We start from the raw sequence: 12,526 nt of genomic DNA, 5'->3' as shown, positions 1-12,526 counted from the left end.
GCAATTAATGCAATTATGCTGTTTCTTTTATTAAAATAAAGCTCTAGCCTGGTCAGCATGGCTCAGCAGTTGAGCATCGACCTATGATCCAGGAGATCGTGGTTCGATTCCCAGTTGGGGCATGTTCCTGGGTTGCAGGCTCAATTCCCAGCAGGGGACATGCAGGAGGCAGCCAGTCAATGAGTCTCTCTCATCATTGATGTTTCTGTTTCTCTCTCCCTCTCCCTTCCTCTCTGAAATCAATAAAATACATATTTAAAACAAAAAACCTCTAGATATATAAAACCAGATATGACTATTTCCTACTTAGTGTTTCACTACTGTACATCCCTCTAACTTGACCAGAAAGCTGGTCTGTGGAGAGTCATTTTCCTCTTTTTCATCTGCTCTTTAGACTGCCCCTGACAGACAATGTGAGGGAGTGGAACAATAACTGCTGCACAGTGTAGGAGACAGGAGCAGAATGTTGGGAACTGACACAGATACACACTGAGGAGCCCATCTCTCCTGATCCCACGTAACTACCCTGGGTCAGAAGGGAGGGAGCCACAGGACCATCAACCAGCTGTGAGTCTACTTTATGTAAAGTACCTACTGTGTACCAGGGACTATGCCATCATTTTCAAACCCTTTGTCTCTCTCTCTCTTTTTAAAAAAATTTATCTTGTTGAAAGTATTACAGTTGCCCCCTTTCTTTCCCCATTGATACCCTACACTTGCCCCCACCCCTTCCAGGCCTTCACTTTATTGTCTGTGTCCATGGGCTATGGATATATTGCATATAAGCTCTTTGGTTAATCTCTCCCCCCGCCCCCTACCCCCCACTCACCACCCCCCACCCCTGCCTTCCCTCTGAGATTCATCAGTCTGCTCCATGCTTCTATGTCTCTGGATCTGTTTTGTTCATCAGTTTATTTTGTTAATTAGATTCCACATATGAGTGAGATCATGTGGTACTTGTTTTTCTCTTACTGGCTTATTTTGCTTAGCATAATACTCTCCAGGTACCTCCATGCTATCCCAGAGGGTAAGAGATCCTTCTTTTTTACAGCTGCATAGTATTCCATGGTATAAATCTACCAGTTTTTTTTACCCACTCATCTACCGATAGGCACTTGGGCTGTTTCCAGATCTTAGCTATTCTAAATTATGCTGCTATGAACATAGGGGTGCATAAATTTTTTCTAATTAGTGTAGTGGGTTTCTTCAGAATATATTCCTAGATGTGGGGTCACTCAGTCAAATGGCAATATTTAATTTTTTGAGGAAACTCCATACTGTTTCTGTAGTGGCTGCACCAGTCTGCATTCCCACTGTCAGTGTATCCGAGGAGATGTTTGATACGTTTTCAATCTTCTTGAACTTCTAGAGATTTGTTTTGTGTCCTAACACGTAGTCTGTCTTTGAGAATGTCCCATGTGCACTTGAGAAGAATGTGTATTCTGAAGCTTTGGGGTGAAATGTTCTGTGAATGTCAAATCCATCTGATCTAGTGTGTCATTTAGAGTCACTGTTTCCTTGTTGATTTTTTTGTCTGGAAGATCTATCTAGTAAAGTCAGTGGGATGTTAAAGTCCCCTACTATGACTGTATTGCTGTTGATCTCTCCCTTAAATTCCTCCAGAAGATATTTAGGGGCTCCTATATTGGGTACATACATGTTTACCAGGGTTATATTCTCTTGTTGGAGCAATCTCTTTAGTATTATGTAGTGGCCTTCTTTGTCTCTTGTTATGGGCTTCATTTTGAAGTCTATTTTGTCAGATATGAGTATTGCTCCCCCAGCTTTTTAAAATTTATTTCCCTTTGCATGGAAAAAAAAAAATTTCCATCCCTTCACTCTCAGCCTCTGAGTCCTTTTTTCTTTTTTTTTTTTTTCAATCCTTATCTGAGGATATTTTTTTCCATTGCATTTCAGAGAGAGTGGAAGGGTGAGAGAGAGAGAAACATTGATGTGAGAGAGACACATTGACTGGTCGCCCTGAACCTGGGGCCAGGGTTCGAGCCTGCAACTGAGGTATGTGCTTGGCTGAAATTGAACCCAGAACCCTTCATCTGCAGGCCGACACTCTAACCACTGAGCCAAACTGCATAGGGCTGAGTCTTTTGTTTTGAGGTGGGTCTCTTGTAGACATCATGTATTTGGGTCATGTTTTCTTATCCATTCAACTACCCTGTCTTTTTATTGGAGCACTTAATCCATTTACATTTAAGGTTATTATTTTTTAAGGTTTTTATGGATATGTACTTATCTATTGCCATTTTAATTCTTTATGCCTATTTTTCTCTTTCTTCTTACTTCTTATTATAGGTGTCCCTTTAACATTTCTTGTAATGCTGGTTTGGTGGTGATAATCTCCTGTAGCCTTTTTTTTGGTCTGGGAAGCTCTTTATTTCACCATCTATTTTGAATGATAGCCTTGCTGGATAGAGTATTCTTGGTTTCAGATTCTTGCTTTTCATTACCTTGAATGCTTCATGCCATTCCCTTCTGGCCTGTAGAGTTTCTGATGAGAAAAAAGATGACAGCCTTATGGGAGCTCCTTTATAGGTAACAGACTGCTTTTCTCTTGCTGCCTTGAAGATTCTCTCTGTCTTGAAATTTTGGCGTTTTAATTATGATGTGTCTGAGTGTGGGCCTCTTTGGATTCTTTTTGCTTGGGACTCTCTGTGCCTACTGAACTTGTGTGACTTTTTCCTTCACCAGGTTAGGGAGGTTTTCTGCCATTATTTCTTCAAACAGGTTCTCTAACCCATGCTCACTTTCTACACCTTCTGGCAGTTCTATGATGTGAATATTGTTATGTTTTGTGTCGTCCCGCAGTTCCCTTAAACTGTCCTGTTTTTTAATTGTTTTTTCTTTTTGGTTCTGTGATTGAGTGATTTTTTTCCTACCCTGTCTTCTAATTCACTGATCCAGTCCTCAGTTTCCCCTAATCTGTTGTTCATTCCTTCCAGTGTATTTTTTTATTTCTGCTTTGTCATTCTTAATTTCCTTCATAGTTTCTATTTCTTTTCTTTTGCTGTTGAGCATCCTTACAATCATTATTTTGAACCTATATCTGATAGATTGCTTATCTTCATTTCATTTATCTCTTCTTCTGGAGAATTCTCTTGTTCTTTCATTTGGGACTTATTTTTTTTGCCTCCCCAATTTGGCTGCCTGTTTGGGTTTGTTTCTGTGTATTAGGTAGATCTGCTAGGACTTCCAATCTTAATGTCAGATGCAGTTTGTGACTGGCCTTGAGTATCCAGTTTGGGACTATCAGTGATCTACAGCTGTGGCTCCCTCTGCTGGGGCTGGGCACATTTTGAAAGGGCCAAGATGTGCACCACGGTCTACTTTTCCAAGCCCTGGGTCCTGAAGCAGATCAGGCAAAGACTCACAGCACCCCAGGACCTGCCTCTGCCTGCAGGGTGATTGTTATTTGCAGTCTCTTAGTGAGCCTCAGGTTATAGAGCACAGCAGGGCATAAACTCCACAGGGTGGGGCAATTGCCCCCCCTCCACCCCCTCGCCCAGGCAAAAGCTGCCTGGATGGCAAAGGTCTGCCTGAGAAACATGTCTCTACAGTATGGGGGAATGACTCAGCACAGGAATCCAAATGGGCTCCCTCTGAGCTCTATCCCCAGAGCTCACAACCCTAGATTCTCCTCACACAGCTGTAATCCACTCTGCCCTCCCCCTGACAGAGCTGAAGGTGAGTGGCTGCACACAAAACTTTGTGCGTTGTCATCATAGGACTGCCAGAAGATCTAGAAAGTTAGCAAGGATTAGAGAACCTGTTTCAAGAAATAATGGCAGAAAACTTCCCAAACCTGATGAAGGAAAAATGTCACACAAGTTCAGGAGTCACAGAGAGTCCCAAGCAAGAAGAACCCAAAGAGGCCATGCCCAGACACATCATAATTAAAATGCCAAAAGTTCAAGACAGAGAGAATATTAAAGGCAGCAAGAGAAAAGCAATCTGTTACCTACAAAGGAAGCTCCTATAAGGCTGTCATCTTTTTTCTCATCAGAAACTCTACAGGCCAGAAGGGAATGGCATGAAGTATTCAAAGTAATGCAAAACAAGAGTCTGAAACTAAGACTACTCTATCCAGCAAGTCTATCATTCAAAATAGATGGTGATATAAGGAGCTTCCCAGACAAAATAAGGCTAAAAGAGTTTATCACGACCAAACCAGCATTGCAAGAAATGTTAAAGGGACTGCTGTAATAAGAAGTAGAAATAGAAGCATTGCAAGAAGTGCTAAAGGGACTGCTGTAACAATAGGAAGAAACAGAGAGAGAAACACAGTCATAAAGAATTAAAATGGCAGTAGATAAGTACTTATCAATAATAACCTTAAATATAAATGGATTAAATGCTCTAATCAAATGACATAGGGTAGTTGAATGGATAAGAAAACATGACTAAATATATGCTGTCTACAAGAGACCCCCTTCAAAACAAAAGACCCACACAGGCTGGGAAAAAAACCCCACAAACTTCTGGAGGACTTTAAGGGAAAGATCAACAGCAATACAGTCATAGTAGGGGACTTAACACCCCACTGACTTTACTGGATAGAACTTCCAGACAAAAAAATCAACAAGGAAACAGTGACTCTAAATGACACACTAAATCAGATGGATTTAATTGACATTTACAGAACATTTCCCCCCAAAGCTGCAGAATAGGCATTCTCCTCAAGTGCACATGGGACATTCTCAAACACTTACGACGTGTCAGGACACAAAACAAGTCTCTACAAGTTCAAGAAGATTGAAATCATATCAAACATCTTCTCAGACATTTACACCATGGAATACTATGCAACTGTAAAAAAAAGGAGGATCCCTTACCTTATGAGACAGCATGGTGGGACTTGGAGAGTATTATGCTAAGCGAAATAAGCCCTTTGGAGAAAGACAAATATCACATGATCTTATCATATGTGGAATCTAATGAACAAAATAAACCAATGAACAAAATATATCAAGAGACATAAAAGCGTGGAACAGACTGATGAATCTCAGAGGGAAAGCAGGGGTGGGTGGCGAGAGATTAACCTGAGAACTTATATGCATATGCATATATATGCATAACCCATGGACATAGACAACAGTGTGGTGAAGGCCTGGGGGGAGGGGTACAGAGTGGAGGGGATCAGTGGTGGGGTGGAGACATTTGTAGTACTTTCAACAATAAAGGTAAATTTTAAAAATAAAAAGAAACTTCGTGAGTTGGCCCTTTAAGAGGGTGTCTGCATTTCCAGCCATCTCTCCCTGGCAGACAGAAACCGCACTGCTTTTCACAGCCGTATGTTTTGTGGGCACCTTTCTCAGTTCTGGTGCTCTGGGCTGGGGAGTCCACCTTGGAGTTTAGACCCCAGAGTTCTCAATGGAAACCCCCCCATAGCTGAGATCTCCCTCCGGAACTTCAGCTGCTGCCTGTGGGATCCCAGCCAGCCCTCTCATGCCTCTGCATTTCCTACCAGTCTCTGTGTCGTCTCTGCTTTAGGTTCTTGGTTTTGAGGGTGCTCTCCAATTCATCTTCAGTTGATTATTCAGGATGGTTTTTCTCTATTTTAGTTGTAATTCCAGTTTGGTCCTGGAAGAGTGTCAGTGTAGCTTCCACTTAATCTGCTGCCATCTTGGATTTGCTCTCTGCTCTTTATAAGAGCTATCTAAAACAGCAATGCTCAGACGTTTTTCTTTGGCTTACAGGAAGAATATATTTTACCTTATGATCCAGTATATATATCTTAAAATTTATTCTGTGTAATAGGTCTGCATATGTATTTCATAAACCATGCTAGTCATACTGTTTACACTAAAGTCTAAAGTTTTCTTTTCAGTGTCATTCTGCTCTGTTCTTTTTTTAAAGAGATAGAATAAAAGAATGTCACTGCCCACTGACCAGGGAGGTGGGGGTGGATTGGCGCTGCTCTATTAATAGCCTATGAAAACAGCTTTAAGTCAGAAAAGCATTATTAGGGAATATAGAGGGCAACTACATAATAATAAAAGTCCTATTTCACCACAAATGTAGTAAGTATAGAAATAGATATAACTCTTAAACTTGTACATTCCTAAAGACATTTCTCAAAGTATATAAAGCAACAGTATTAATAAAATAATAAAACTTACCTCCTAATAATTAAAGCAGAAGGAACACAATGTGAGCAGTTTTAAATTATGTATTTGTTCTTCCTATTGTAGAAATACAGAATTTTGCACATGCCCCAGTATATTAATCAGTTTAAAAATACATTCCAAAGTAATGTGTGGTTCAGAGTACAACACCCAGCTTGCTGAGGGTCCTGAGTGGGCTCTTCTTAGTCCTCCTGTCCACCAGTGTGCAGTGGCAGGCATAATCCCTCTTGTCTGAGCACTGTCTTCATGCAGCCTCTGGCCACCAGACTGTCCTCTGGTAAAGGTTGGCCTACTTTGCAGACCATTCACCTCTTCTCCTGCTCAGCCTTTCTGTTTTGGGGCTGTTCCAGGGACCTCTTTTCTTCTCTTTTTCTCTCTCTAGACCTGCCTAGATTCACACTCTGTTTGGATAGATGTAGGAAACCATAAACAAATTATGCCAATAACCCATGCAAAGCTAAAAAAACAAAGGTGGACTAGGGGAGTAGTACCAGGAGGAGTGAGAAGCAGTTGTACAGGGATAAGCTTTTAAGGTAGAGCTCATGGACTTGCTGGTGGATCTTCTGAAATGTAAACACCCAATGAAATGTGTAAATTATCCTGCTTGGAAACTTCCAGCTGCTCACCTGGAGCCCAGTGCCACAGGTTCTGATCACCTCTCGTGCTTGTCTCCTCTGCCTCCCCCCTTCCTCCACTCTAGCAATGCTGGTCCCTTTGAAATCTCTGTCTTCTGTTCTCATAGGAACTGGGGTCGGGGTGTGACTGGATGATTTCTTCTCCTGCCAGCTCCTTGTCATTGACTAGCACAGCCCTCACCACGTCTCTTCCTGCCACTGTCTACTAGAACTTTCACTTACTCCACTGGCCATGGGTGGCCTCTCTCACTAGGGCCTGAACAAGCCAAGTGCATTGTTCCCTGGGGCCTTTGAACTTCTGCCTTTCCCAGTGCAGCTTCGCCCTCCCTTAGTTTAGGGCAAGTGTTCCTGTCACCTTTTCCCCGTGGCCAGCTCCATAGTTAATGGCCTGCTGATACCATCTTTCTCCCTCAGGGCCCTTGTCTTAGTCACCACTCTGCTCCTGTTTTCTAGTCCTGACTGATATATAGCAGGCACCCAATAAAATTTTTTTAGTGAAAATTGAATCAGTGATAATGAAATTGTAAAATAAACCAAGAGGCAAAGTACTGTGATGGTGTAGTCACTTATATTCAGCCAGGAACCAAACAGGGCCAATTTATTTTTACAATACTCCCGTATTAACATTTGCTTACCACGCGTGTACTAGCACTGGACTTATTGTCTCAACATTCACTTGTGTGACAATGGTCCTGTCAAGGAAGTGCTCTCTCCTTTTGCTGTTTTACTCATGAGAAAGCCGGGTTAGAGAGGCTGCTGACTTTCCAGGATTATACAGCTTACATGGTGGCCAAGTGGAAGCTGAGGCCAGTCACTCCCGTTTCTCCTCTACTTGTATGTTAGATGTGTGACTACAACTAGCAGAACAGGTGATCGATCACTTTCTTCTGTCCCTGGCAGACACCTCCTCTCAGTTCACAGGTGAGCATATGAGGGCAACCACAGTTCTGGCTTTAGTTCTGAGAAGTAAGGTCTTAATGTTCAAATGAAAGTGCTGTGCTCGTAGAATAATTGATATCCATTTTCATTCCTGTGAGGTTTGAACATGGATTTTTTTTTTTATGCTACCTGCATAAAGTTGCAACTGGGAGAAGACATTTATGGCACATGTAACAGCAAAAGATAGTACCTAGAGCAGAAGTACTGATCAATATGAAATTTGCAGACAACTCTGTAAATGACCAAGACACATGAAGGTATTTTCATAAAAGAGAAAAGTTTCATAAACAATAGGAAGACCTGTTGGCTTCATTAGTGATCAAATTAGGGAGATGCAAATTAGTGATCAGAGAGACACCAACTTGGACAACAAGATTCCTGCTTACTCTCTCTGGTTGGCAGAAAGTGAGTTGTCTGACAATATCAGTAGCCGGAAAGGTTTTGGACCCAACAAGGGTCCATACTACTGGGGAAAATGTAAAATTTGGAAAACAGTCATTACATACCCTATAGACCTGCAGTCCACGCCCCGTTCTGTCCTTGAAAGACTTGCATTTCTGTGTGGCGCTGCAGATGCAAAATGTTCATAGCTGAAGCAGCAACAGTTAAGTGAGCTGTGGAATGTCACACAGGTCAGAATGAGTGAGCTGCAGGGACACGCAATTATGTGGATGGATCTTAGCCAGACACCACTGTGTGACAGACATAAGTCCCAGGACAATGTACTGCTGAATTCAACACTTTAAAATGGTTCTTTTTTTGTTATGTGAATTTTACCTCCATCTTTTAAAAAAGTAAATTCCAAAAGATGACATATAGTATAATACACTATTATAAAGTTAAAAGCAAAATAAACCTAAAACTATTGTTGGGAAACAACCATTGGGGACTATAAGATGGACATATGAATAAAGGGGCAGAGGGCAATAGGTAGTCCAGAGCCCCTTCGGGGGAGCAGCCTGCCCCCCAACCCCATTCTCAAAGGAACCAGGGCTGAACTGGGTCCTTCGTGTGTACACAGAAGCCCCTATCGCTGCTTCCTTCTCAGTTGGTCCAGGAGGGAGCAGGAGCTTGCCCACCTGTCACGGGGTTCCTGGGAGATGTCAGTTAAGTAGGTGGTATTTGGTAGCACCTGAGTCAGCCAAAAACGTTTAAATTGCCATACCACACCGGGTTTATAATGCCACAAAAGGTGTTACACAGTTTTGAGAGGTTTCTATCAAACAGATTTAAACTTAAAAGTTATGTACTTTGATAATTAAATTCTAGTTAACTGAATTTTGATGGCTATTTTAGTTATTTGTAATTGCCTGCCTGGAGTGGTCAGTTTGGCTTTTCAGTGGGTTAATCAGTTATAAACAAACTATTGGAGCTTTTGGGGAACTGGCCAGTCCTTTCAAATGGTGAATCAGGGCTCAGAGGACCAGGTCCCAGAGAAGGCTTCCGTGGCATTTGAGAGAGTATCACGGGACTTTTGCAGAGCAGCTAATAAAGAAAATCCTTTTCATTGTTGTCAGGATGTGGGTCACATCTTCCTGTTCAGCACATCTCTGCTCACTGCTGTCCAACAGCTCCTCGCTCTGCAGAGAGAGGGTTTTTCTCAGATCTTTACAGGAGAAAAATCTTTCATCTAGAGGAAAGGTGTCCTTTTCCAAAGATGACAAAAGAAAATGAAAAATCGTACTTTAGGAAGTTTTAGATTGTATTTTGATACAGTTTTTTGGTGTGTTCTCTTGAAATGGCATTACATATTTATGTGCCTTAATTTGAAAAAGCCAGTGTTGTAATACTGAATTCAACAAGAGATCTTAAAAAGATTGGCAGCTATAAGACAGTAAACAGAGAACCTCTGGTGTGTTTGGAAGTGACACCTTTAAAAAACAGGATGGACTTCTTAATTTGCTGATTTATTAAACATTAACTGGACACCTCTGCACCAGACACTGACAGAACAAAGACTAGTAAGTTTCTGGTCTGTGGCTGGAAGGCTGATATTTAGTAACCAAGCTTATTAACCCAGTTCTATTATTCATTAAGGAAGTGCCGGCTAAAATCACTATGTATTATTGCAATAAATAAACTTCAGTCTAACTAAAATGAAAAGGTTAGAAATACCAGGTAGAGGTGAGGATGTAGAGGACCATGTTGCTGGTGGGAGTGTCAATTGGTACAATTCCTTCTTACTGCTTGGTGATATTGGCTAAGGCTACAGTGTGTTGTCATCATCCAGTGGTTCAGTTCCAGGGGCTGCCCAACAGAAGTGTGTACATGTGCTCACCAGAGGACACTCATGTCTTTATTATGTGGAGACAGTGAGAGAGAGAACACGCAAGCACATTCTGATGAAATTCCTTTGTTTCAATCATTCTTGAAGCTTGGCTTCCTGAGCAAATAAATAACCTCCTTTAAGCTTAGAGGAAGAAAAAAAGAGTCTTTGGCTTTTTTCCTAATAGTCAAAAAATGGAAACAACTCAAATGGCCATCAGCAGTAAATGGCTGAATAGTTGTATTTGCCACACTTTTCAGCTTTGAGCAGACTGCCGCTGCCAGATGTGGGTGAATCCCTCGAGCACGTTGGTGAATAAAGGGAGCCAGGCACAAAGGGTGCATCCTGTGGGATCCCATGCGGGTGAAGTCAGTCATGCGAGGGTGCTACCCCAGGCAGCGGTGGACGGTGACCATAGGGCTAGAGGGACTTCTGGGCTTCTCACCGTGCTCTCTCTTTGCAGAATTGAGCTGAAGACACTGTGCACATTTTTGTGCTGAAAATTAAAGCATTTACAGATTAATTGATTATATTTTAACTTATTTATTAAATAATATTTAAGAGTAATTGACAATGCCATACACACCATCATATTGTAATTGTAGACAATAAATTGAGAAAATTACTGATTTATAATTATTCTGTTTTGTGAATTATTTTTTAGATATGAATTGAGAATTCGTTATTTGCCAAAAGGATTTCTAAACCAGTTTACTGAAGACAAGCCAACTTTGAATTTCTTCTATCAACAGGTATATAGGAGGGTGATTTAATATACTTTTTTCTTTGCTTTTAAAAATTTCATTTATTATATAACTTTATTTTAAGAATTATATTAAACCTAATATTTGGGAAAATATAAATTTGTCACTGTATGGCAGTGAGACTCTTTTAGCTAGTGAGAACTTAGGAACTTTGGACACTTGGTGAATTTTTGTATGCTTGGGCAACTCTTAAAAGATACTTTTATGTGGAGACAATAAGTCCTAAGTGACACAACCATTGTTCATTCTTTAATTCAAGTATAATTAACATGCCTGAATATCAACACAGTTGTCAGACGTAGAATTTGTTGTGAGAGCTAACTACACCCATATAATCTCAATAGCAATTTGCATAATAAATCCAAATTGACTTCTTTACACTAAAAGGAGCTTGCTGTTTGCTCCTTACAATATTAGTTAGGCATTAAATATATGTGGCATAAATGAACCAACACAACTTTAGAACCAAATAAATGTTACTTGTTGGTATTAGTGAACTGTTCCCCTCAAAATTGTCTAATGAATATCGGAGACATTTGAACGTACAGTTTTGCCACCCAATGCATTTTTATTTATCATTTCATTAAGAGTCAGTGTCTCTATTCTGAATCTGAATTACAGCATCTGAAACTCTGGGGCTTTCCGTCTGTTGAAGACGGCTTGTACTGACTCTTGTTCAGTGACATGTTTCCCTCTGTGTTTGTCGTGATCTGTTATTTTGTTGAACTTCACATGTGGGAATCTTGAGGACCTAGACTGGGGAATAGTGACCATCCCTGAGTGTTATCTCTGTTATTCATTCTGTTTCAAAGGAATCTGTATTTTTATTGTTCTAGCTCTTTTATCAAGGTAGAAGTGAAGGAATTATGTTTAGATTCTCTCTACCACCATTACCAGAGAGAGTGAGAGAGAACTTACAATAACCACCTTACTGTTAATATTTATTTTGAAATTTCATCCAGTTTCAGCCTGCTATTCATTATGTCCCATTCTCTGGGATGGTGTCCTGAGGAAAACACGTAAGTGGTCGTAGTGGGTGTTGGTGACTGCCTGGTTGAACATTGTTCTGTGGACATAGTTTCATTTGAAGATGTCCCAGATGAGGCTCCCACTGTGAGATATTGTAAATGATTTACTCAGTGTTTTTGACCCATTTTAGAATTTCTAAAATATATTAATCATCGTACTCTAAAAATAAACTATAATCTTATTACAACCTATTCACTATAGAGTAGGAGTCTATAAAAATAAGTTTTTAAGCTAATGGCTCATTATAAAGCAAGAAAACTGTGTTTTGCCCTGAAGTCAGAATTTTCCTTTGTCCTGTAGCATTTTATTCCTCTTTATCTCTCTGAGCTTGCATTTGTCAAAAGTGTGAGTATTTGATTGGTAACCTTTTGCAAATAGTGGTGGCCATTGGTTTGAAGGGCTATGTCAATATTTAGTCAAAAAGTTGTCATATTAACTCAACTTGAACAGAAACCGTTTGGCACTATTGTTGGCTCTTAAGATGCCTGGGCCTGACATGAAGTTGTCATTGTTTTGTCCTACAGATATTTTAAGATTTTTAAACGGGTATGTCCACCCATTGGCTCTCAACATTGAGTGTAACACCATGACTTTGGTATAAAAGCTAAACTTGCCTGTGGAAGTATGCAAGGTGCCAGACATACTTGTTTTCTGTTCATCAGTCTTACTTTTGCATTTTTGGGTCTAGTTGATAAATTTGTTAGCTGACAAAGTATTCAGAAGAGAGCAAAACAAAACACAAAATCTCCTGTG

The 12,526-nt window shown here is 40.5% G+C and overlaps 1 protein-coding gene across 10 annotated transcripts in view; it reads left to right on the top strand.

Moving 5' to 3' along the window:
- PTK2 (protein tyrosine kinase 2) overlaps positions 1 to 12,526 on the top strand; it is a 164,565-nt gene that overhangs the window by 59,383 nt on the left and 92,656 nt on the right. For all 10 annotated transcript variants that reach the window (XM_087825515.1, XM_087825520.1, XM_087825518.1 and 7 more), the window contains one exon: positions 10,645 to 10,732. In XM_087825515.1, the coding sequence (XP_087681641.1) occupies positions 10,645 to 10,732 (88 nt within the window). The remainder of the gene's footprint in view (positions 1 to 10,644; positions 10,733 to 12,526) is intronic.

Source organism: Miniopterus natalensis, chromosome 16 (assembly GCF_054644295.1).
Source record: "Miniopterus natalensis isolate mMinNat1 chromosome 16, mMinNat1.hap1, whole genome shotgun sequence".
NCBI lineage: Eukaryota > Metazoa > Chordata > Mammalia > Chiroptera > Miniopteridae > Miniopterus > Miniopterus natalensis.
The sequence above is the reverse complement of the archived record's forward strand: the minus strand, read 5'-3'. Positions and strand labels throughout refer to the sequence as shown.